Below are 25,541 nucleotides of genomic sequence, written 5' to 3'. Positions count from 1 at the left end.
ATGGTTATTTCTTCCTGCCCTTCCATATATTTCATCATGCATCCCATAGATTTGTCAAATAACTTATTTACCTTTATCATTTTTTCTTCATCTTCTTTGTTCCACACTCTTCATCTTCTTTTTTCTATTGAAAAATATGTTATAATTTGCAATTTAAAATATGTTTTTATTTTATATTCCAAATTATGTATTCTGAAATTTAAAACGAAAACTCTAAATTAAAAGGTAAAATTAACATTTTTAAGTGTATGAGTGTACAGGAAGAAATGGCCCATCATTCCAAAAACAAATTGCATACAACAACATGATGTTGGTTGGTGCTGGTTAGAATTGTTGAGTTTTTTAAATTTGGACTAACAAAAAACTCTATTTTTACAGATAAAATTCGTGACGAATAGTTAATATCGCAGATATTTACTACCCGCAAATTGCAGGTGTTTTAATATCCGCTTATAAATAAATTGGTTATGAGTTTTACTTTTATTTTTTAAATGGATATCTATACGAATAGCAATCGAGTAGTAGATGAATTTTTTTTTTCAGATCAGTTGCATGTAGACAGTGAAAAAATCATCACCATCACCTTATATCTGCATTGTTTCTTGTCTTGTGTGTTTGAAAAAATTTCACCAGTCAAATTTTGTTACTACAGTTGATTATAAGAAATATGTTTCATATGCCAAAGTAAAAAGTGAACTTAAAATATCTTAGTTCATTTAAATTTGAAATTTATCTAAGAATAGTTCAGACAGGATTGTATATTAAGAAAGAATTAATTTAAATGTTTTAATGGATGATTGGAAGGAAAGAACTTCATTTACATATCTTAACTTTTATAAAAAAACATTTATTAATAAAATATACATTTCTCCTCTATGTATCAAACTTATGATTGCAATTGGTGAAAACTCAATAACCTTAATTTACACCTTAAGATGAGAATGACTTTACCCTTCGGAAAAAACAATCAAACTGCTCACAAATTAAAAGGAAGTTAATAATAAAATATTTAAGAGACATAAAAAGATCAAAATAAAGATGAGTTGAGTGTCTTGAGATTTTGGTATAATAAAAAAAATGTTTCATATATAAGTATAATTCTTATTTACCTGAAACAAGACTGATGAACTTCATAGTGATAAATAAGTATAATTCTTATTTACCTGAAACAAGTCCTGTTCCCCATGAATAATTTTAAACAATGAATATGAATAGCAACAAATAATTTCAAATATATTTATCTCATACAAATATAGAAATATTTTATCAAAAGTACATAATTCAAAAAACAAATTTGAAGGACAATCCAATAAATCTCAATACAAGTAATAAAATAAATCAATAAATTAAAATAATAATTAATAAAATAAGAAAGAAATTAGAGATGCAAATTAAGAAACGAATTTCATGTCAAAAAAATAATTAATTATAAATAAGATCGACAATGAAGATCAGACATAATATATTCAGTACTCTAAGTTATAAATCATCAAATAATACTAATAATTGTATTAGGTAGCTCCAAAGTCTTGTTTGTCATCATCAAGTGCATACTTTCAAAGCAGTCTCAATATTTTCCACAATTTGACAAAAAAAGTTCAGCTGTGTGAACTTGTAAGGATGTTTCTTCCTGAAATACACCAATCGGATTTTGTTATTAGGAACACATTATATCAATTCCGAAAATATCCCACTCGTATTCTGGATCAAAATTTCCAGAAGCATGTGATGGGTGCAGGAAGAAATACCCACTTGGTAACTATGCTGATAATGGCATTAGTAAAATGAATTGGTGATAGGGTGTATCCACAAAGGAATGTGGCATTAAAGTTAAAAAAGGATTGATGAAGAATCTCCCAAAATACATGCTAAGGTTATGCAAATTGGTTGAAAGGTATACACTTTATTCAATAGGATCAATGATTAAGTTCAAATTGTTGTACATAAATAACACTTTTTTTTTATCAGAGAAATCATGTAATTGGTTTCTTATATTAAGAGATACGGTAATCCTTTTTATATAAGTTCATGTATTTGATGTTAATATATTGGGTGTTAAAATTCCATCTTTTAGTACTTATTTATTTTAGTTATAACATATTATTAAAGTCGTAAACGAACATTCTAACTCAACCTAACCAGTCATTTATAAAGTTTTTAATTTTTAAGTGAAATGCAATTTTTTTTATAAACGAATTATTTTGGTTCAATTTTAAAAAAATACTACATAAAAAAATCAAATATATTTTTAAAATTGAAATTATATTATTGAATTTAAATTTAAATTTTAGATATAATTTATTATATAAATGATAATGTATTAGTAAGAGCATTGAAAATAGTGTCTTAGATATGATGTGTTTTAAATTATGAGAATAAGTTCTTTTAATATTAAAAGTTTAAAATATGAATAAAATTTCTATAAACGAGTTTTATTATCTAAAATCACATTATTTTTCTAAACTTCTTTTATCCAGAGTTCACTACCCTCTCTAAAAATTTTAACCTCTTGAGTAACCCTGAGGCAAAATCTTTAACTTTATCCAATCAGTTTCTGTAAAAGAGTAAATTGATTTCTACTTTTTTCTTTTGTCTGTGCTTTCTTTGTTTTTTATGTGCATGTGAGCAGTTCTAGCTTGCATGTGAGACCTTAAGTGTATGTTTTGACATATGAAAGTTTAGAGAGTAGGTATCATGATGTATTTCCAGTCATTCAACTTATATAGTGATAAATCAGGTAAGAGAGAGAATGGTAGGAGGTCTTTACCCTGGACTTTAGGTCTTCTTAGGTGTCAAAAATTAACCTCGTGAGTTGTAAGGTGATAACCCCCTGTGTTTGACTCTACAGAGCATAAATACTATTACGAGTGCACACCTACAATAAAGTCCTATGTCAAAGCATGTATTCGAATAATTGAGTTTAGAGTCAATTATATGTATGTTCATATGAGTTATAATATTTTATAAATGTTGACCAAACATGTGATATGCTTAAATTGTTTTATGAAGTTTTTTTTTGAAGGCTGGCGTATCCTACCTTCTTTTCTTTTTTATTTTTTTTCTCTTTTGCAATGGTCACCTCTCGGTGTGAACAAATGATGAGTTAAGTGCTCGCATGCCTTTAACGAAGGCCGAAGATGTTGTCAAGTGATCTTTCATGTTTTAGCTAGCTAAATGTATAGTAGTTTCTTGTCTTTTGTAAAATTTGTATGGTTTCTCTATGTTCTTGTACATATACTATGTTAGTATAATTATTACACAAGATAACTGTATTAATAGGTTCAATGTTTAGGTAAGTGATCCACTTTATTTCTGATATTGCAATTCTGTACTTCAACAATGGATCAAAGTACCATAATAATCAGAAGAGAAACTGATTAGATTATGCACAAATAACAAAGGGAACTATAGCAACAAGAAAAAATCCAGTTCATCTAACAAAATCAAAAAAGACAAAATATAAATGTCACCCAAAGAATAATTTTCATCAGTTTTAATACTCCCCGTACTCTTCAAAATTGTTTTCCCCTGTTCCTTTTTGGATCGTTTTTACTGGCTTGATTAACTGCATTTGAAAGTTAAACTTTGTCTATCTTTCTTAACTATATCAGCAAGGTGTCAAACTTTGTATTCCCTCTTTCTTCTATACACCCAAATCTCTTATTTATAAAAAGAAAAAATAACTAATAGTTGAATTTTTGTGATAACAACAAGAATAGAAACACAGGGGCGTATGTAGAAGTGCCATCATAGAATTGTTTTTATTTCTCTCTTTGAAAATGGTGCATTCTGTAGCAATTAAAACAAAATTGACTTACGTAAAAGATACACCACTTTCACATAACATTTGGCAATGCACCAGAGTTGAAAAGAAAACATAAGATTAAAATGGACGGAAGTACATTACAGGACACAGATAGCCAATTGTCACCAAGCAATTAAAAGCCTAACCTTGAGTTCTTTGGACAACATTCCCAATAAGAAACTTGGACACTGTGATTAGTACTCAACAGGTTTCTTGGTTGAACGCTTTATCAGAAGATGGAACATTTTGTTATTTGATGTGCAGGAAAATTGCAAGGAAACACAGCAGGTCTAAGATCCAAACCTTCCAAAAACTCTGCATGAATTGATCACAGGTGACACTCCAAAACTATACAAGTTTGTTTAACTGATCCGTTGAGAATGGTTTCCCGGCTCAAGTTCCTGTTAAGAAAAACAGTGAAAATGATCAGCCACACAGTACCAAAATCATCCACAAAGCTCACCTTCTACATTTTTCTTATTATGTTCATTATTCCTTTCTTTTATTCCCATGTAGAGCAAGGTTCATCTTAGAATTATACAAACAAAAAAGACTTTGTCGTAAAGTATACTAGTTCCTAGCTTTCTCCAATCAAAACATACACTCTAAATATTAAACTTTACTTTCAATTATAAAACAATATTTACAACTGTATTGGTAACAACGCTATCATATTTACACCTGCTGAAGAGGATGAGTTCGTGATAGTGCACTAAGCTGGCTACTTTCCATATTTGAAAGCACCTGAACCACAGTCTTCAGATGCGGAACACTGCAAATTCATGATCCACATCAGCCACAGTCAAAACAAAACCCACACAATGCACTGAATTTCACACCAAATCATGATGCACTAAAAAAAAGAACAGCACTAGGCGTCAGCACAACATCTTTAAGATGCATAATTAGCACTATACAATTTAGCTCAAGGTTTCAACTCAAAACACTTCATATGCACCCTAGTTCCAAAGTAAAGCTTATTCAAGTAGACAAGAGAAGATTCTGACTTTTGTAGCCCATTTTCCATGTGTGCATCCAGAGATGATATCACCTTCGGTAACTGCTCCAAAATCTGTGCAACAAAAAACCGAAAGCAACCATCATTAAACACTTTTCCACATTGATGAGTCATCTCATCTACAACTATAACCCTGCATCACATAAATATAATACCTGCTCTGTATTCTTAATGGTGGGAACCATAGCCAAAAGGTTCTTAGGAAGCTTAACCAGTTGAGCCTGCAAACGATACAAAAAGGGCAAAAAATCAGAGGTTAATTTTGACACACTCAGCAAAGCTAAAGATTTTGGTTAACAGTGTACACATTTTTACTGTCAATTACTCTTTGAATTTTGGAGTAACTTAATTGTTCACTTCCAATTTATAGACTTTCATCGTCAATCAATCAGACATTACCGTAAGCACGACCTTCAAAGAAAGAATTCACTGTAAAATAAACAAATTTAACATATAAAATAGCACACGAATGCGTAAAAGTGTTAAAAACTTTCAAGGCAAACAACAGGTCTCTAAATGCTCAAATTGATAATAATTTATTTTCTGAAAAAAAAAACACTCTTATTTAATCCTAAATGTGTAAAAATATTGCAATGCATCATGCTGTACAATTCAATAATAAGTTGGTCTCTCATTTAGTATCAAAATTGGTCCTTTAAAAATATTTCATTGGTCCTCAACCATTAAAGCCTAATAAATAAAATGATCTTGCAAATCCTAAGTACAAGTCGTCACTATGTCAATATTTTTCACAGATAATAAATCAGAATTGTCGCCCAATCATGAACTAAACCCTAACATCAAACAACAACATACAAAACAATCAAAACTGGTCTCCCATCAAAAGGTCATCTGATCAAACATCAAAATTTTATTATTGAAAGCAAAGTTTTATTATTATTATTTTTAATTTTTGAAATTTCAATGAATTGATAGTGTAGATGTGGTACCTGGGCAGGAGAAGAGTGCTGCATAAGATGGAGGAGGTTGGAAGTGGACTGCACCGCCTGCGAGATCTGCTCAGCTACCGTAGCCTTCGCCGTCCCTCCGCCGCCGATCGATTCAGGTGCCGCCATTCTTCGCCAGAACGAAGTTTGACCGTTTATTAAATTGTCGAGGTTCATTTGTCAATGCTTTATTGATTCATGCTAATGGTTTTTTTTTACTGGTCTGAATCAGAATTATGGCTGTTAATTCCAATATGGTGAAAGATTAAACTGTTAAAAGGGTTGATTTTGGGGACAGTTAATTATGCCCATTAACTCTAATTAATTAGTATTAGTTTTTTTAAAATAAATATAAATAATAAGTTTAAAATGTTAGATTTTATATCATAAAAGAAATAAGATAAAAAGATTACGATTTTAAAAAGTTTAATAAATTTTTTTTAAAAAAAATTAAAAATCACGAAATAACACGTGACACATTTTGTTTATTTGTTGTTAACAAGTTAGAGGGTGTTATGAAAAAAGATTAAATTAAACATAAATTACAAAAAATGAGACCATATTGACATTAGAAAAATGAATATCACATTGAATAAAGTTGACGAAAATAGAGACCAAAAATGATGTTGAGCCTAATTTTTTAATTATTATTACAATAAAAAATATTATTAAAGGATAAAATAATTTATATTAATAAGTATAAAATTAATTGTTGTTCTTACTCGAATCTTGGGCAAGTACTTTTGGATAGGTGGCGAGATCATAATAGTGGTTTGATTGCTCCTTTTTGTGTGGAAAAGGACTTCTTGCATTTGAGGGAGAAGATTGATGTTGTGTAGGTTCAATATACACACATATCCATAGATCTCCACATTGGTAAGTCTTCACAGATTTGTTTTTGGTACCACTCCAAAAGGTCTCTTACTAAGGGAGATATCTTATGTGTATATAGACTCATGTCTATTTCATATTTTATCCGATGTAGGACTTTGTTTGTACCCAACAAAGATCCACCTGCAAAAGACTTTGTAAGCAAGTTAGAATCTTTTATAATAAGGTCAGAGCGATTATGAAGTGAATATTCCCTAAAGAATACTAGTTGTATTTATAAGATTAACATGAGTCATAGACTTATGTTTTTATTAAGAAAAATACTTACTTGAGGATTATAATAACAATATAATAAATGGTAGCAAAATGCTAAATAATAACCAACATACCAAAATATCGAGATTTAGTTATGTAAATATGGCCCGTATAGACATATGTTGGACTATTATACAATGAAGAGGCTTAAAAGGTCTTGTTGGATTGTGTTTTTTAATATATCTATTAGGTTGGGTAGGAACATAAGCCTCCCAATCTCGAGAGTTTGGTTTGGAATATGAGGTCATATTGTACCTTGAGCCTACTTGTGTAGTTTGTAGATGGATAAACAATTGGGTATGTGGATTGGCCTTGAGGACCCTATTTGCAAGTGGATTGGACCTAAGGCCGTGTTTGCAAGTGGATTGGTCTTTGTCGTTGAGACTGAGCATATTAGGTGTGCATTGGTTGTGGAGGTCAATCTTATTCAATTTTGACCATTGAGGTCGAGCTTATCTAGCATGGATTTGACTGTTGAGGCCGAGACCATTGAGTGTGGTTTTGGTTGTTGAGGTCGAGTTCATCAGTGTGGGCTTACCCGTTCAGGTTGAGCTTTGAGCTCTTTAGATAGGTTGGCTATTCGGCTGAGATCCTTGACGCGATCAAATTAATACCACTAAACTATAACAACTTCGGCATTGCTAAGATAGTAACCACCAAACTAGAAATGATAAATTCAACCCTAAGTTATCTCCTAACGAACACAAAATTAATTTATAACAAATTAGTTCTTATAAAAACTATACAAAATGGGTTAGTAAAATAAAATAATAGAAGTAATAAAAGAAATTAAAAGATTGAAGAACAAAATAAGAAAAGATAGAAAGAAATAAATCTATAAAAAGATTTAAAAAGATAAAAAACAATGATAAAAAAATAGGTTGGTTTCACTGTTTTTTCGAAATAGGATTCATCAATAGTTATCTAAAGATTATTGTTCAATTAATTATTATCTTAGATTTTCAAATTAATGAATGTAAATTCTCAATTAATTTGTTAGTGTTCTCACTTTTAACCAAAATACATTCTCAATTAAAAGCAAGAACTTTGTAAATTAGTCATGTTAAATTTAACGAAAGTATATTCTCAATTAAATATTATTGTGCCTAATTATATCTATTCTTTTACCTTTTATATCAAGTAAAAAGTTAATTAACCAAAGTACATTCTTGATTAATTCTTCTTAAAGTTTTTACCACTAATCAAAGTACATTCTCAATTATTGGAAAAAACTCATTCAATCACATATAAGCTTCTAACTTTAATCAAAGTAAATTCTCAATTAAAATTAAAAATTGTTGGACTCATATGATTGATATCTTATGTAGATTTCACACCATGCTAACTTGCTATAATGTAAAAATCATTACTTTTACATGATTAAGAAGCAAAAAACATAGATAAAAATAAATCACAACAAGAATTAAAAAAATAATTATTCATCTAATCTCATAATCTAGTTAAGAAATTACAGCATAATCAACCCCGACTTAATGTTGGAAGTCTCACATCGACTAGAGATAATGCCAATTTATAATATATAAGTACGTGTAAACCTCACCTTACAAGTCGATTTTGTGGGGTTGAGTTAGGCTTAAAGTCCATTTCTTAACATGGTACCAGAGCTATGGTTAGAGTCTATCTATTAGGCTAATTTATAATATATAAGTGGGTGTAAACCTCACTTTACAAACCGGTTTTATGGGGTTGAGTTAGGCTTAAAGCTCACTTCTTAACACTTAACACTCCATGAAATGTGGAAATAACATGAAAATATAACAAGAAATGGTGGACAACATGAGATAAGAGAGAGGATGAAATTTGAACCCCCAAAGGGTTCCTAAGCTCCCCTAATGTGTTTCCCTAAGTCTTCTATATATAAATTGGATTGAGCTTTGTTACAAGCTTTTCTGTTGTTGTAATATTCTTTATGATAATGTAATCTTCTCCTATTACCTTCTAAATAATTCAATATTTTCAAGATATATTTGAATATTTTCAAGATATATTTGATTACTGTGGAAATCTAAAAATATTTGAGAAAATATTTGCTAGATTAAAAAAGATTTTGCAAATAATATCTTTCGATATTTATTTATATAGTTAAATAAGGTAATTATTTAACAATGTCAAATAAAGTATCTTAAGATATATTTTTCCCAAATTATCTTTAATCATAAACATTTATCAATTATCAAAACCCTTTTAGTAGAAAAAATACAGAAAACCTCAGGATCCAATTTTTTCTTGTATGTTCCCTCTCCTTAACTTAGTAAAGTTTCTTCACTTTTTCATGTTATGCTTGTATTGACTTTTTGTGGTCTTGATTATTTACTATTCTTGGATTTATCTTTAAGGTGTCATGACACTTTAACTAATTTATTTCCACATCTTAATGAGTTCAACTTAGTTGTAACTGCACTAACATACTTCAAAATATCCAAAGAACATTTATGCAGCTAAAAAGCTATTTTTAACATGTTTTTGTATCTCATGCTAAATAAACCCAATTATAACAAATCTTAATTAAAATATTCTATTAAAGTACATAACCTGATTAAGAATCCAATATTAAAAGTCAAATGAAGGCATAAATATGCACTCATCAACATTCAACTCAACCTGAGCCGAATAACCAAGTATTTGAGTTCTCTTCGAAACTTACAACAAATCCACAGATGGATTTTCTACAAGGTACAGACGATTAACTCTCAGCGAGAGGATATATGTTCAAATACAATACAATCTGTAACACTTGAAAGTGTTTCTCTCTTTTCAAAGATTTTTCTCTCAAAAGATATTTAGTGTAAGATGATATAAGAACTCTTTAAGCTTTTCTCTCTTTTCACATTGTTATTCTTCTTATGTTATCTTTCTTGCGTTTTTCATTACCAACATCTTTTCTCCAAACTTTCTTCTATATATATAGCTTCTCTTGAAATATGATTGTTAGACAGACAAGTTGACTTTTGAAGAGTTGGTAGCCTTTAGATGTGATGTCTGACTTTAGTATACTTTGTAGGGTCCAGAGCTTTTTCTCATAGCCTTAAGCGAAACTTGAGCTTGTACGATGTGATAGAGCAAATGACTTCAAAGAAACATTTCCAAAATGTTCTTCTCCTCTCACAACGTCTTTTTCTTGGGTATCGTATTCTTATCATATCTTTCTGCTTTATTGATTTGCATGGATATCAAGAAACAAAGTATACAAGCATCGAAGTACTTTTTTGTATATGCATTAAATGTTTTGAACGTTGATAAGTGTTAAGCAATGTACTGTGTTCAAGACATTTTATCATTTGTCATTTCATTAATAAATGCATCATTTGACAAGACAAATATATATAAGATGTTTTCTCATGGCTAAAGCGTTTAGCGGTCACTTATCAGACAATATTTTCTCTTGACAACTTTGTTTGATATAACATTATATTGAGTGAGAAACTTATTTTAGCTTTAGTGTTATATAAGAAAAAGACTTTTGTTTTCGTAAGAAGCTAACTTATTTTTCTCATATATTCTATTAAGAGATTTCAATGAGAGATACTTTCTTTTAGACGTTATTTATGATTTTCTAATTCATTTAAACAGTTTGATATGAAAAGTATTACTTCAACTCTTGACTTTAGATGTTATAAAACACTTTTGTATTATACGCATTTTAAACATGTTTACCTACACAATAATATTACATTTAATATTGTTTGTTAAACTTCAAAACTAGATTGCTTTAAACAGTCTATTCTCGAGACAATTTTGTCTTAACAAACTAGGCTACGCAAGAGTTCTAAGCTCCCTAATGCATTTTTCTAAGTCTCTTTATATAGCAATTAGACGGGACTTTATTTAATTTTCTTTATGATAATGTAATATTCTCTAATTATCTTTTAAATAATCCATATATGCAAGATATATTTGGTTGTTGTGAAGATATAAAAATATTGGAGAAGATCTTTGCTAAATTCAAAAAGATTTGATAAATATTATTTTTTGATATTTATTGATATAGTTAAATAAGATAATTATTTAAAAATATCAAATAAAATATTTACAGATAAATTTTTCTTAAATTATCTTTCATCATAATCATTTATCAATTATCAAAATACCTTTTGTAAAAAAGTTAAAGAAAACCACAAGATTCAATTTTTTGTTGTTTGTTCTCTCTTCTTGACTTAGCTAAATTTTTTCACTTTTTCATATTTTTCTTCATGAAATTGGCTTCACTTCTAATGATTTTGATTAATTAATATTCTTTAGTTTATTTTAAAAATGCAATGAAACTTTAAATAATTATTTTTCACACTTCCGTGAACTCAACTTAGTTACAATTGCTCTAACACACTTCAAAACATCCAAAAAATCATTTCCGCATCTAAAAAATTATTTTTATCATATTTTTTATCTGCTCAATAAACTCAATTATAACAAGTTTAATTAAAATATTCTTTTGAAATATAAAACTAATTAAAAATCAAATATTAAAGGCTAAAAGGGAATATAAATATGCCTGCTCAATTCAAGTAAAGTCCAATTTTCTTGGATCCTTCAAACTATTGCTCTGTTGTTTGGCTAAGAGTTTGTTATTAGTGGAGGAGGTAAAGGTGGAATAAGAAGATGTGGAAAATGGGATGGAGGTGAAGGAACAAAATAGGGTGGAAGTGAGGAGGAATATGGGTGCCGGTGGAATTGGGAGAATGGGTCCCAAGAGGTGGAAGAAATTAGGGAGGTACAGTGGGAAGGAAGAAGGAAGAAGATGAGGACAAATTTGTCTTTTTATTTTGTTTATGGAGGTGAAGAAATAACCCTATAGAAGTTATGGACTAAGCCCATCACTACTCGATCTACCTCTTTACTCTTTCCACATTTCTATTTTTTCGAACAAAATCAATTTTTCAATTTAAAATTTTATATGTAAAATAAAAATACTAATTACAAAATCTAAAATCATGCTCATTTTACATGTATTAGAAATATATTTACAAGTACTTTTTCATGTAGGACAAGTGGAAAGTTCAAATTTTCAACTAAACAGGTAATTGCATTTCGTAATACATACTAAATAAGAGATTGTAAACACTATTATTGTCGAGGCTGCCACGGTTACTGTCGTCATATTACAAAGGAAGAAAAGAATGAGAAAACACGAGAAAAAAAACTTACTCTAGAAAGTTTTTTTAAAGATTTGACTTTCGAAGAAGTTACCATACTAAGATGACTTTCAAAGAAGTTACTATAAAGCATACAAATTTAACATAAGATAATACATTATTGCATCACTATTAAAAACTTTTAGGGTAAATAACCATTTAGGTATCTTCAGAGTAGTAATTGATGATAATATTTAGTTCCTAAAAAAAGCAAAAACTCTTATTTAATCCTAAATATGTAAAAAATTGTTGCAATTGCATCATGCTGTACAATTTATAAATAAATTAGTCCCTATTTTAGTTTCAAATCGCTCCTCGGAAAATAATTCACTGGTCCTTAATCATTACAGCCTAATAACAAAATAATCTCAGAAAACCTAAGTACAAAGTCATCGTCGGGATACTTTTTTTCACAGATAATAGATCAGAATTGCCGCTCTATCGTGATCTAAAATTAGTCATTGATTATTATACACTCAAGTATCAAAATGATCATTTATCATTGTAATTAAATTCTGATTACAAAATTTAACATTTATAAGCAATTGTACACTTTCACTCTATTCTCATAAAATTCATAAACAAAACCCTGACACCAAACAACAAGCAATCAAACTTGCCCCTATCAAAAGGGACATCTGATTGAACATCAAATTTTCGACATATTAACCAAAGTTTTGCTTATTACTTTAAATTTTTGAAGTTTCAATGAATTTGCAGTGTTGATATGATACCTGGGCATGAGAGGAGTGCTTCATAAGGTGGAGGTTCGGAGGTGGACTGCACCAACTGCGAGATCTGTCAGCAACCGTAGCCTGCACTGCCTCTCCGCTGCTGCTGACTGAGCCAGGTGTCATCATTCATCGCCAACTTGTCACCCAATTTCATAAAATAATAAGTTAACCATACAATATGACATTTGAGTGGCTGACTGAAACAGCAAACTCCATCTTTGAAGCAAACAAAAACAGAAGCTGCCGAAATGCATACTCAGTAGCAAATCCTCTGATTTGTATATCACTATCCTTTCAATTGTTGTAGCTATCACTATATAACTCCACTTCATAAGCCCTTTAATAATTCCAAATCCTTCCCATGCAAGAACATTAGTTAAAATAACAATATTTCATTTGCTAGCTATCACCTTAAGGAATTGCTGATGCCTATAGAGGGCCTTATGACTTCAGAATTTGGAAACTTCACATTCATATCCATTATAAGCAGATGACAGGAAGAATGCTGACAAGACCTGCATATGTCCAAGGACTATATAAACTATTTCGAGTTGGGTTACACGTTGCACCTGTAATTTCAATATCAGCATGGACAATTTCTTCTTTAGAATTGTATTCCCACTGCCTTTGCAATTGGATTTTTAGTTTCATAAACATTAATAAATGGGTTCATGTTATCTGAGAATATTTTATATCTCGTTAAAATATAAAATCTATATCATAAATTTCAAGGTGTAGGAACATATTATAATTGAATAAGTTCAATTTACTAAAACAATCACACAATTATTGTAAAAATAAGGGGCAGTGAATAACAAATCAGTTGCAGATGTAAATGTAATTCACGCAGACACATTCACAGTGCAATGCTCGGCACAACCTTGCTGGCTACACCAAGAGAGCAAACCACATTATTTGTGTCATCAGAAGTACCTGCTATATTCATCACTTTCAACAACTGCCCCAATCAATATCGTAACATATAATATAATAATATAATATAACAGTATAATAATACTTTCACTTTAATTACCACCAAATCAAAACAAAACAACAATCCATACAAAAATTTGACATTTTTTCAAAAAAAATGAATATACTCAAAGATAGGTTGAAAAAAGATCTCAGATGAGTAAGGGAAACATCATATCCAGTACCAAATAACCACCTTCAGCAGTTAAGCGGGCAATTATTTGATCAGGATCTGTTAACATAGATTTTTCATCTTCATCGTTATTCCTTTTACTTCAATCAGTAGAATATTTTCCCCCTAAACTTCAATATAAGTATATATAAAATGAGGATTCGAAGTTAAAAGAAAAAAAGGGAACATGTTGAAGCAATCATTCTCACAAAATTATGACAGGGCTCCATACAGCCACAATTGCACCAGCATCACTTTTGACTGCAGAATAATCAAACCTTTATCAGACACATTAACTGACCCATTATGTGACCAAAACAATTAAATGCACCATACCTTTTGGAAAAGGTCATTTCATTCATACATCTCCTCACCAAAGTCCAAAATCTGTCGGGTACGAGCTGTATTGGCCACTAAGAGTAAGTTGCTAAATAATAAAATCAAATTAAAGTATTCGAGGTTGTTATTATTACCTCAACTGTAGCTAAGCAGATACTCACATGGTACACAATTTCCAAAACAATGTGAGCCTATAATGCAAGAAGTTCAACATATTTATATATATTAGGATGAATATACTAAAGCAATTAAATGCAAACAACAAGAACAAGGAAGCAAGGTAATAAGACATACATTAGAACTGAAACCTGGATTTCTGGTAATCACCTGAATATATAGATTCTAGGCTGAACGATACACAAATGTGACCTCAGTTTGTGAGCTGACTGAAAACAAACACATCCTAGGACTAATTGTATCACATCACATCATGGACTCATGGGGGTGGTTGTCATTTGTCATCCTCCAAAACACTATCAATAGCAACAGACAGACACCCAGAACTCCCTTCCCTTTCAACAACACACCGCACAATCTTACCCCACATCCCCATCTTGGGCACAAACCCCTTCCCCACCATATCCCTAACAACCCACTCAACCTCCCCAACCACCCCACTCTCACAAAATCCCTTAACCAAACCCTTATAAGACTCAAAACTAGGCACAAAACCTTCTACCCCCATCCTCTCCACAACCTTCTTAGCCTCGTCAAACCTCCCACCCTCAACCAACCCACACAAAACCTCATTATAAGACCCGCCATTAGGGGCCACACCCTTCCCCATCATCCCCTCCAACACCCTCCACCCCTCATCCACCCTCCCTCCCTTCCTCAACCCCCCAATCAAAATATTGAAAACCGCCACATCAGCATCTACACTTCCACCCTCCATCCTCTCCAACAACCCAAAAGCCTCCTCCATCCTCCCTCTTTCAGACAACCCCTTCATCAGTGTCGCATAGGTCCGTGCATTCGCCTCACATCCCAGCCCAGGAAACTCCTCCAGCAACTGATACGCTGCATTTAACTCCCCCTGGGCACAAAGCCCCTTGATGAGGATGTTCAACGAGCAAGCATCAAGTGTCACACCGAGCTTTGGTGCATGGAGGAAGAGGTTGTGTGCCGCACAGTAGAGACGAGTGTTAACCAGAAGGTTGAGGACAAAGTTGAATGTGCGTGTGGAGGGGGGGCAGGGCATTTCGTGGAGGGTGCGAAGTGCGTCGTCCACACGCTGAAAGGAGTGTGCATAGGCTTTGATAAGGGTGAAAAAGAAGTTATCAGAAAATTGACGTCTTTGGGGGCGAGGGAGGGTGAGGGCATGGTGGAGGGTGAGGAGAGGGTTGAGGTGTTGGGCCTGGGCAAGCTTGGCAACAAGGGTGGTGCAAAAGGGTTCGGTGGGGTCAAAGTCCTTGCGACAGGTGTAGAGGTTAAAGAAGGAGAGGGTGGAGGAAGGGTCTGTGAGGGAGGTTAAGAGAGTGGTGGCTTCTTTCGGAGTGAGCCAGTCTCTGTGTTTCAGACGCGCCAGGATGGCGGCGTCACTATGAGGGGTTGTGGAAAATGGGGATAACAACCTGAGCAAGGTGGGTTTCAGAGGGACAACACGACAAAGAATTGGTGAAATCATTTCTGTTCTTGCTATATGTGGACTGGTCTTGGATTGATTAATATAAATATGGCTAAATTGGATTGATCACGGAAGAACATAAGAACTAATCACTCAAACCTACAAACCAATGATAATTTAAGATCATTTCCCAATTAAACAATGCTATGATAAGACATTATTTGTTATCCTTTTACGAGATTAAAAGGATTTAAAAGAAGTAAACAGAACACCAATCTATCAAAGACCTAAACTCCAAAGACCCACTCTTCTCCATTGAACAACTCGTTTCATTCTCCTAAACACAACTCGTTTTATCACCAAACAGAGAATCACGAAGAGGAATCATAGAGTAACTGAAAATAGAGAGCAAAGCTTGAACAAGAAAAACGTCCCGGTGAAGCTCCGGCGGTGGCGTCAACTCCGAATGGCGCGGTGTGTCTGACCGTCGGAGATGCGGTGGAGACGAGCTCTGGTCTTGGGAGTGCGGAGGAGCTCGCGTGAGGGAAGAAGAATGAGAGGAGAAGTCGCACGCCACTAGTTCGCGCCGGCGACGGATCCAGTATGAACCGGAGGTGAAAGCAGCGACGTTGGGCGGTCGCCGGAGGTGCAGCGGCTGCGGGTTCAGGAGGCAATTTTTTCTGCGCGTTAAGGAAAAAGTAGAAACCCTCGAGGTTTTTGTGGTTTTTGAAGAAATGGTTGGGCTGACCCTTGCTTCGCACACACCCCTCCTTTCATCCCCAGAACCCCCTGAGTTTTATAAGCTCTATTATTTTACTTACTGCAGCACCCTTATTTGTTGAACCCCATCCTCTGTTTTGATTTTGTGTTTTGAGCCTGTTCTTATTCTGTTGTTTGCACCCGTACGTTTTCACTACTTACACTCCATTACCTTTTGGGGTTAGGTTGTGTTTTACTTTTCACAAACCTTATTCTACTAGTCATGCTTCTACCCTTTTTATTATTTAGTATCCCACACTAACTTTTTATTAAATATGAAAAATAAATGTTTTAAAGTAATAATAAATATATAAAATTAAAAATGATAGTTTTTTTTTTGGCTTTTTCTTTTATGGATATATATGCAATATATATTTCGTTAATTGATAATATATATGCAATTGATAATATAGTTGCGAGATAATATATTCAAAACCGTAGTTAATTGTTAGATTTATATAATTGGAGTTTTCAGAACTGCCAATAATATAAATAATTTAATTTTTTTATTATTCAAATGATTTTGCAGTGTTTTAATAATAAATCAAAATAAAATAATATGAAATGAAAATAATATTATATAAAATTATATATTACAACACATTTTTTTAGCATATATATATATATATATATAACTCCCTTAATCTCATTTTATTTGATGTTTAAGATTTGGAAACTTATATTTTAAGCAAAAACTGTTAGTGGAAACTTATTAGTTAAAAAAATAAAAAGAAAAATAGCAAATAAAACTAAACATCACATTTACTTTACTTTACTCTTTCACTAACAACGGAGGGATGAAAGCATGACTTCAACAAGGGATGGATGAAAGTGAGTTAGAAATGGAGAAAATGTAATGGAAGAGGGAAATGTTACTTTACTTTACCCTTTCACTAACGACCCATTTCACCTGCTTTTTTAATTACAACAACTCACATTACTTGCGTCTGCTAAGCCCATCCATAATATTCATTTTCTTAATTTATTATATTATTTAAATTAAGTTTTAGTTAAATTAGTAGTGTCAAAATAAATTAAAATTCGCGGATCAATCTCAACTACTATGAATTAAGTTTAAAAAAAAATATAATTTTTTTATACGATATAGATTTTAATAATTTTCTTTTAAACAATCGTATACTTTCTTTATTTTTTTTCTTTTCTTCCAAACTTGGACCTATATCGATTAAAGAAATAGAAAGATGAACCAGAGTAGAAAAATTGGAAGAAAAAATATATGATAAAAGATATATATATATATATAGAGAAAATGATTGAACAATTACTTTAGATTCCTTTGCTTGTTAATTCAACATCTAGTGAGGGCTTGCCATGCCAAAGAGCTTTCTTCTGCTCATACTGAAAATCTCATCCTATTTTTTTTTTTATAAAAACATTTTGAGGGCTACAACATGGATGAATTTACATGTTAACAACATGGAAACTAATTATTATTACAAGACATCAATTGCATGGCATGTCTTGCCACAAGGAATTGTAATTATGATCTCCCATGTAGTTGTTTGGGAAGACATAGTGTTCCTCTCCACAAGGGTCAAAACACCAACTCCTATCTTCAAATGGGCATGATGGCATCAAATCACCAAATTCATTTGATGAATTACCCCAATCAATCTCTTCCATCTTCCATGATTCACTTCCACACTCTTTCATGTCATTCCTTTCAAACCTTTCAGAACCTGTGGATGATGCTGAATCATCATCATCCTCCTCCATCTTATTGCTTCCTCTAATTTCAGCCTCAAAAGCCCTAATCAAGCTATCCAATCTCTCATCATCACCCTCATCACATAGTGATGGTTCTTCCATCAATGACATTAGAAGAGCACCATTGATTTGCAACCCATCATCCCCCTTGATGAAAGCCAAACCCTCACAAACTTCAGATGCCATTTTTTTGTTTCTTGTCTCTCAGGAAAAGAACAAAAAGATAAACAATAATAGAGAGATAGAGAGAGAATTAATGTATAGTAAGAGATAATTAAGAAGGTTTAGATGAATGAATTGAATGAGCCAAAGGGGGGTTATATAGCCACTGAAGAAGGGGACATTGCACCCACCATGAGCCAGACAGCCATGTGAACATGTGCACTCAAGAAAACTATGTTATATTATTGTTTGATCATGCATGTTGCTTATCCATATAGCATAGAGAAATTAAGAAAAAGTTGTGGCAATAATTAAGAAAATGTGTGTCTATGTGCTCGTGTGCTCTGGCAATAAGGATGGCTTGAAGTAAGCAAGATCTCATGGAAAAGAAAAAGCCATAGAATCTGACCCAAAAACCTCATTTTTTGTGAGTGGGACAAGGAAACATGAAAAGACAAAGCTTTTAGTGGATGAAAATGAAACCTCTACTTGCAATAAAGTGGGGAATAGTTTTTTTGCATAGTATATAGTAAATGGGTTTTGCATAAAGTGGGGAATAGTTTATATACAATATCACTTGATGGGTGTCTATGTGTTATGGCATAATTAAAGAACAACTTCAAAATAGATAAAATAATGCTATTCCTTTTAATAATTCCTTCTATATCTCTCTTATAAAAAATATTAACATTTTAAAAGGGTACATATATAGTTCTTTAACTAGAGCAAGGACTTGATCAAATATGGAAACAATAGTTGACTAGAAGGACACACGATCCTTCAACTTTTAAGCATAGTAACATGAAATTGATTACTCGTGGAAACTATCTGTCTACCATGAAAGCTAGATAAGAATATAGTGAGCATTGAATACTAAATTGGAAGCTTCACCAGTGATAGTTGACAAGGTTCCAAAATGATAAGAGTCATGAAAATGAAAAGGATAAAAAGGTAAGCAGTCTTTTTTTTAGAAGGTGGAGGAGATGTATACTTTATGATTATAATTAGAGTGAATTATCAAATAATTATTACATGAACATTTCTTATATAACTAGATAAGATATGCAACACTAATATTATGGTCATAAATTGTAAATCTAAGTTGTAGGTGTATTTTCTCATAATTTTTAAAGTTTTCACTTAATTATTTTTTTTCAGAAAATAAACGAAAATAATGATATTTAATTTTTTTTGCTATAAAATACTTTATTTTTTTGTAGAAAGAATATTATTTTTTTAAAATGAAATATTTGAGTATAATTTGTTTTCTTAATAAGTTTTTATAACTTATTATTTTTTCCATAAAAGCTGTCAATTATCGTATTTAAAATAAAATAATGTATAAACCTCTTAAAAGTTGATTTAATAAAGCTTATCATCATCCTTTATTAACGAAATAGGCTTAAAAACTTAAACATTTTTTTCTTCCTATAATCCTTTATCAAAATATTTTGTTCTCCTATCATGATTTTTATATTAAAAAAGAGAATATAAAATGAATATTGATAAATATAAAAATCCTTTATCACCAATATTATTTTTTCTCTCATTTTTTTTCTTGTTATTATTGGTGAGTGTTTATAGTTTTTATTTTTTATTCTTGTAGTTATATATGAGCAAACTTTGAAAAAAATTTAAAAACTAGATAATTCTTTGCCAAAAAAAATACTTTTAAACATACACATCCTTATTTATCTTTTAAATGAAGATTTAAAGTAAAATCTTCTTTACTATCTATGCTTAAAGATCTAGTGTCTTTGGTATGAAAGAACACTTTAGTATATATGAAGATTATCTTTTCCCCACATGAAATTCTTTAAATTTAGATAAGGTTCCAATGCAGAAAAAATAGATTCCACTTAAATTGATATAAATGTAAAATCTCTAGAATAGGATGGGAGAAGAAAAAAAATCTCCACATCATCCACATTATATAAAAATTGTAGGCACCTAAAATCTGGTTTGTGGGGTTGTGTAAGATTTTGGGTAAGTTTTACATTTGTGCAAGAAGGATTTTGAAAAGATATGCCTCCAATGAATAGTTAAGGCATGAAAGCAAGTGGACCCAATTAAGCAACAAGAGATTGATGATAAACCATTGTTTGTGACCACCCAACTCACATTTAGATGTTTGTGGGGTTTAATTAAGATGCCTAGAATATATCACTTTAAAATAATGGATGGTGAATGAACCACTCCCATGTGATGTGCATCATTTATTGGGGAATTAAGCATATATTATATTTTATGTTAATGAATTGAATGTTGACAACCAATGCTACTCTTTCAAGCATGAAGCCAGAGTATCTTGTACCATGCTTTATTGAAAAAAGGGTGACTCTATATGCCACCACAATAATATATATATATATATTTAATATATTAGTCAAAAGTCATTGTAACAAGAAACATGATCATGGATATTCTAGCAACAGGATCCATGCTTTGCACATTAATTTGTGCTTAGTGCTTTCCCCTCATTATGCATTTCTGCAATAATGACCAAGATAAGCTTCTCATCTCTTTAGTGTATGTACTTTTGAAGAGAAATATGCCATGATGTAAAAGATAGTTTTTTTTAAAGATAATTCTCTTTTACTCTTTTTCTTTTAATTGTGTAATTTTAGTACACATTTTAAGTTTTTATTGCATCAAATTGATTTTATTATACATATTAATGTTTTAATAAATTACTAATGTATTTAAAGTTATAAACTGAAAAAGGGAGAGAGAGAATTATCTTTGTTTTTCTTTGTTGATCTTGTTCATGTTTTTAGACGGCGGAAAAATGAATAATAATTAAGTATCAAAGGAAAGAATAATAAAAGTTATATTTATTTGATTGTTTTTTAATATACATCTTATGAAAATCATTCCACCACAATGTCCGTGCTAAATGAATGAAAGAAGATACGTTGTAAACACTGCATATAGGTATACATGTTTTTTTTTGTAATTTTTAAAATTTCGTGGATGCATGATTAGGTTAGCCTTGGACCATGAATGAAGAAGGATCAAGAAACAAGTTGAAAACATGAATTGAAGGCACGAAGAAGGAGGTCCCACATAACTTAGAAAAGCATTTTCAAGACTATTTTTTATTTTTGACAGAATACTTTTGTCAATGGTTGTAAACTTGTATTTTTATTCTCAGATCTTAACATAAATGTGTAAGGGTAGCAACTTGTAATTATCAATTTTTTAATTACAATTATTGATTGGTAAAAATTGATTATAACTTCACTCACTTTAGATATAATAGTTCGAGATGTGAACAAAATTCTTTAAAATATATTAAGAAAGATATAATCTTCTAAATCAAAGAAAAATTGATTCTGTTTTGGTTGTGGAGAACGAAGACAATGGTTTAACATCTTATAGGTTATAAAGAGTCTGAATGTTAAGTCCAACTGTTATTTTTATACTACTGTTTGTTTGTATAGTCAGAAAAAAAAATAGTAAAGATTTGATATTAATGATATAGTAAATATAAAATCACTTATTTTCTTACTTTATATTTATAGATTATGGTATGGATAAGTGAATAATAACAACCTAATATGATCTAATTGAAATAATTATATTTTGTATTAAGTTATTCAATATTAGGGATAATTCTTTGTTATGAAAAACACAAGCGAGATTAGATAGATTCCACTGTTTTGGAAAAACTAGTGAAAACCACACTTTATTACAACCACATTTCACATATAACACAAACAATAAAGATACAAACCAAAATTCAAACGTAATTCGAGGAAACACCAAACATAGGTATAGAAAAAACTCAAATACCACTTTATATTATATTTCTTATGAAAAAGTTTTTCTTTATCATAAGGAAACGAAAAAAAAAAATCTTTATCAAATTAATTTGAGTTATCGGTAAATACAAAAATAATTTTGTTTGACGAATCGCCAAAGTCACCTTACTCGAGAACAATTAATGAATGAATATGCTTTTTCTTTAAAGTACTTATAATCAAATTTTTGTTTAGAATACATATAGGACAAATTGCATCTCAACTTTTTATATGACAAGCTATATTGCAGTGGTGATGATGAGATGAAAAGAAAACTAAAATTGTAAAATAACAAGTATGAATTTTAAAATTTCAAAAGCATTTAACTTTGTATTCAAATGCTCTCATTAATTTTTTTAATAACATGTACACGTAGTAATGAACACATTCACAAATTTTCTTTTGGAATACTAAATTGATTTCAGAAAACTACATCACTTGGCCCTTGTGCCAAATAATTAGTGGCTCTGTGTTGTTGCTCCAAGAAAACTCCATAGCACAACTGAAAGTCTTCAATATAACTTGCAGCTTCAAATTCCATTTGTGCATGCTCCATCATCTCATCTCCACAAGGGATCCATGCATTCATCTCATCAAAGGGCAAGGAAGAGATGATGTTCATCTCAGCCCAATGATCAGGTTCACTGTCTGATGTGGAGAAATCCTGATCATCCATTTGAGCTATTTCGGTGTCACTGATCTCAGCCTCCAATGACTGAATCATGCTCACAAGTCTATCATCACCATGATAATACTCTTCTTCCTGTGTTTCTTCCATCAATGACATGAGAAGAACATTGTTGGCCTCTGAGAACTCCACGCCCAACTCAAACACACACTCTGAGGAAGACATGTTTGTGAAAAAAAAGGAGTTTGTGAGAAACCCTTTTTTGTTTGGTTTATGAAAATGGTTAACGTGAGAGAAGTAGAAGAAATTAAGGTTGTTGCAGATGCAAGATGAGTTTGAAAGGTGAAGAAGGGACTCTTATATAGAGAAAGGGTGCATGGTACACTAATTAATTAATACAAGGTGTGGGGTAGGTATGCTTGTTGGTGCATGTAGGCCAAATGAATAATAAATTATGTAGTGAAAGATAAGCTAAGATTGATATAATTGTGGTGAGATATATATAATAATGAGATATATAGTGTTGATAGCAAAAAAAACTAATGGTTTGACCCATCGGTGTCTACTTGTCCAGCAACAAATGAAGGCATTCCAGGTGAGAAATATACGGTATTTGGGTAGCTATTATGCACCACTAAGGGTTGCAAGTTGCAACAGTACTGGGACATCAGAAACTAGACAACGTGTCCAACCAATAATTAAGTGTAACATGCACAAGAAATTAAAAGCATAAAAGCAAACGTTTGAATGGACACGCATATAAATGATTGAAATTGAAAGGAAAAACAAAAGATCAGAAATCAATCAAGAATTGATTATAATGAGTCTATATGAGAGTGATTATAAGTTATTATATTAGAGTAGCACCAAGGGTGTCGAAAACATTTAATTTGAGAAATCCAATTTACAATTATGTAAGTTTATGTTATTTTAAGTCTACTTAAATATATTATTTTTGAATTTAAATTTATATTTTTCCAAGTTTATGTTATTTTATGTCTATTTAAACATATTATTCCTAAATTTAAATTTAGATTTTTGAATTGATTTATTTAATTGGATTTGGATTTTGGACTTTAAGACCAAGGTATGTTTAGCTCAAGTCAAGTTATTATAGGTTCAAGTTGGTCGAGTTGAAGGTTGAACTAAGGCAATTGAATTTAAGACAAAGTTGAGTTGGCCTTAACCAAAGATTTAATTGAGTTGGCCTAAGACAAAGATTATATCGAGTTGATCTAAGTCAAAGAAATTGAAGGGAAAGAGATATGGAGAATGTAGCACGTCACTTGGGGGATGGACTAACCCAAAACGAGTTGTAGTTGCCGCCACTTGAACTAAGGTTCAAGATAAGACCAACGGGTAGACTCACTCTCAAAGAGAAATCGATACAACTAAAATTGACTATAGTAACTTTACTTCTTCATTAAAAAACCCTTTACAAGTGGATAAAATGTCCTCTTAAATAGGCCAAGAGAGAGGCCTTTTAGTAGTAATACAAAGATGATGGACTACCTAGCAAAATCACAAAGTAAAAGCCCTAATGATGAAAGAGAAGGAGAATATTCTTAAATCACTTGAAAAATCTTCAAAAAAGTGCATTCTCTCACTTTCATGTATGCATAGTGGTCCCCACATCAATATCTTTCAATATGCTCTCCCTTTTCAACTTCCAAGTAGTCTTTCTTCTTAGGTGTGGTGAGTACACTCCCTTGGGCTAGACTTTTCCATGGCCCTTCATTCCCTTAGAAGATGACAACCTAAAAAATAGGAGCTGCTACTAACAAACCTACAAAACACAAGACACATATACGAGTTTTAAATTTTGTTTAAGAAAAAACTAAACAAGGCAAAAAGAAATGTTAATAAACTTTTATCCTAAACATGCTTATTTTCCTTAAACACTTGCCTCCATCTTTGGTAGGGGTTAGGGGATCATCAAGATTGAGGTGAGTCAACCCAAGCCAGGGACTAGCCGAGTTAACCTAAATTTATGTCTAACTAAGTCAGTGTGAGCTAAGGTCAAAACGAGTTGAATGAGGTTGAGATCGAGGCAAGTTGGTTGAATCAAGGTTGAGGCGAGTTAGCTAGATTGTTTTCGATGCTAGCAGGCTTTGCGCAAGTTGAGTCGAGTAGGCTAGGCCCAAATAATTGACCCGAGTTGGCATGGGCCTCTATGTCAAGTTGAGTCGACTCAAGCTCATTTCAAGTTGAATCAATTTAGACTTAGATTAAGACGAGTTGTCCTTAACCTAGGTTGTGGTAACTGAATTTGACCTAATTTGAGGCAAATTGGCCTGAACCTAGGCATAAGACTTTTTGTACGATGTTTGCATGTAATAAGTGTCGTTTTAAGTTTGTTCCCCTTTAAAATGGTTATACCTTTTAATATCCTCGCGCTACAGTCATTTTATTTTAGCTTTTAAGTTTACGTTCTCATTATCATTACTTTTGATTATTCATCGTTTTTGTCTCATGGTAGTTCCACCACTAGTCCTGTCGTTGTCCTTTATCGCTAGTGTTATCGCCTGTCAACCTCGCACAAAGCTTTTGTCCAAAGTGATTTGCCTACCTCCACTACCTTTGCATATTGTGTTGCCTTCACAACTATCAG

The 25,541-nt window shown here is 31.6% G+C and overlaps 4 protein-coding genes across 23 annotated transcripts; all 4 read right to left on the bottom strand.

Annotated features, from left to right (window-relative positions):
* Positions 1-3,738: 3,738 nt before the first annotated feature.
* On the bottom strand, positions 3,739-5,949 carry LOC108333350 (tobamovirus multiplication protein 2B). 2 transcript variants are annotated; one of them, XR_001832549.2, is made up of 6 exons: positions 5,774-5,949; positions 4,979-5,044; positions 4,813-4,877; positions 4,487-4,577; positions 4,109-4,206; positions 3,739-4,029 (listed from the first exon to the last, which is right to left on the bottom strand). XR_001832549.2 is itself a non-coding variant. In XM_017568764.2 (5 exons), exons 1-5 carry the CDS (start codon positions 5,945-5,947, stop codon positions 4,168-4,170), a joined length of 435 nt encoding a protein of 144 aa, XP_017424253.1. In that variant the 5' UTR covers position 5,948; the 3' UTR covers positions 3,739-4,167. The 2 variants fall into 2 exon arrangements, 1 of the variants encoding a protein (XP_017424253.1); XM_017568764.2 differs by having other exon boundaries at positions 3,739-4,206; positions 5,774-5,948.
* A 6,598-nt stretch (positions 5,950-12,547) lies between these two features.
* On the bottom strand, positions 12,548-16,651 carry LOC108334260 (pentatricopeptide repeat-containing protein At3g14580, mitochondrial). 19 transcript variants are annotated; one of them, XM_052870489.1, is made up of 6 exons: positions 14,611-16,650; positions 14,418-14,474; positions 14,281-14,345; positions 14,154-14,205; positions 13,211-13,315; positions 12,548-12,936 (listed from the first exon to the last, which is right to left on the bottom strand). In XM_052870489.1, exon 1 carries the CDS (start codon positions 15,908-15,910, stop codon positions 14,735-14,737), a length of 1,176 nt encoding a protein of 391 aa, XP_052726449.1. In that variant the 5' UTR covers positions 15,911-16,650; the 3' UTR covers positions 12,548-12,936; positions 13,211-13,315; positions 14,154-14,205; positions 14,281-14,345; positions 14,418-14,474; positions 14,611-14,734. The 19 variants fall into 19 exon arrangements, with proteins under 19 accessions (XP_052726449.1, XP_052726450.1, XP_052726458.1 ...); XM_052870490.1 differs by having other exon boundaries at positions 12,548-14,205; positions 14,611-16,009; positions 16,247-16,651; XM_052870498.1 differs by having other exon boundaries at positions 12,548-13,369; positions 14,281-14,331; positions 14,578-16,650.
* Positions 16,652-17,845: 1,194 nt separating this feature from the next.
* Positions 17,846-18,727, bottom strand: LOC108333666 (uncharacterized). The gene has a single exon (XM_017569141.2). The coding sequence runs from the start codon at positions 18,521-18,523 to the stop codon at positions 18,074-18,076; it is 450 nt and encodes a 149-aa protein (XP_017424630.2). The 5' UTR covers positions 18,524-18,727; the 3' UTR covers positions 17,846-18,073.
* A 3,902-nt stretch (positions 18,728-22,629) lies between these two features.
* On the bottom strand, positions 22,630-23,285 carry LOC108333729 (uncharacterized). The gene has a single exon (XM_017569205.2). It carries the CDS (start codon positions 23,153-23,155, stop codon positions 22,724-22,726), a length of 432 nt encoding a protein of 143 aa, XP_017424694.1. The 5' UTR covers positions 23,156-23,285; the 3' UTR covers positions 22,630-22,723.
* Positions 23,286-25,541: the final 2,256 nt, after the last annotated feature.

Source organism: Vigna angularis, chromosome 11 (assembly GCF_016808095.1).
Source record: "Vigna angularis cultivar LongXiaoDou No.4 chromosome 11, ASM1680809v1, whole genome shotgun sequence".
Lineage (NCBI taxonomy): Eukaryota > Viridiplantae > Streptophyta > Magnoliopsida > Fabales > Fabaceae > Vigna > Vigna angularis.
This window is presented reverse-complemented; position numbering and strand designations above follow the sequence as displayed.

Coding starts and splice junctions, on each gene's coding strand:
- LOC108334260 (XM_052870490.1), bottom strand. CDS start 15,910: ATGATTTCACCAATTCTTTGTCGTGTTGTCCCTCTGAAACCCACCTTG.
- LOC108333729 (XM_017569205.2), bottom strand. CDS start 23,155: ATGTCTTCCTCAGAGTGTGTGTTTGAGTTGGGCGTGGAGTTCTCAGAG.
- LOC108333350 (XM_017568764.2), bottom strand. CDS start 5,947: ATGAACCTCGACAATTTAATAAACGGTCAAACTTCGTTCTGGCGAAGA. Junction 5,045..5,773: donor AGCACTCTTCTCCTGCCCAG/GTACCACATCTA, acceptor TATCGTTTGCAG/GCTCAACTGGTTAAGCTTCC. Junction 4,578..4,812: donor ATGGAAAATGGGCTACAAAA/GTCAGAATCTTC, acceptor ATGAATTTGCAG/TGTTCCGCATCTGAAGACTG.
- LOC108333666 (XM_017569141.2), bottom strand. CDS start 18,523: ATGGCATCTGAAGTTTGTGAGGGTTTGGCTTTCATCAAGGGGGATGAT.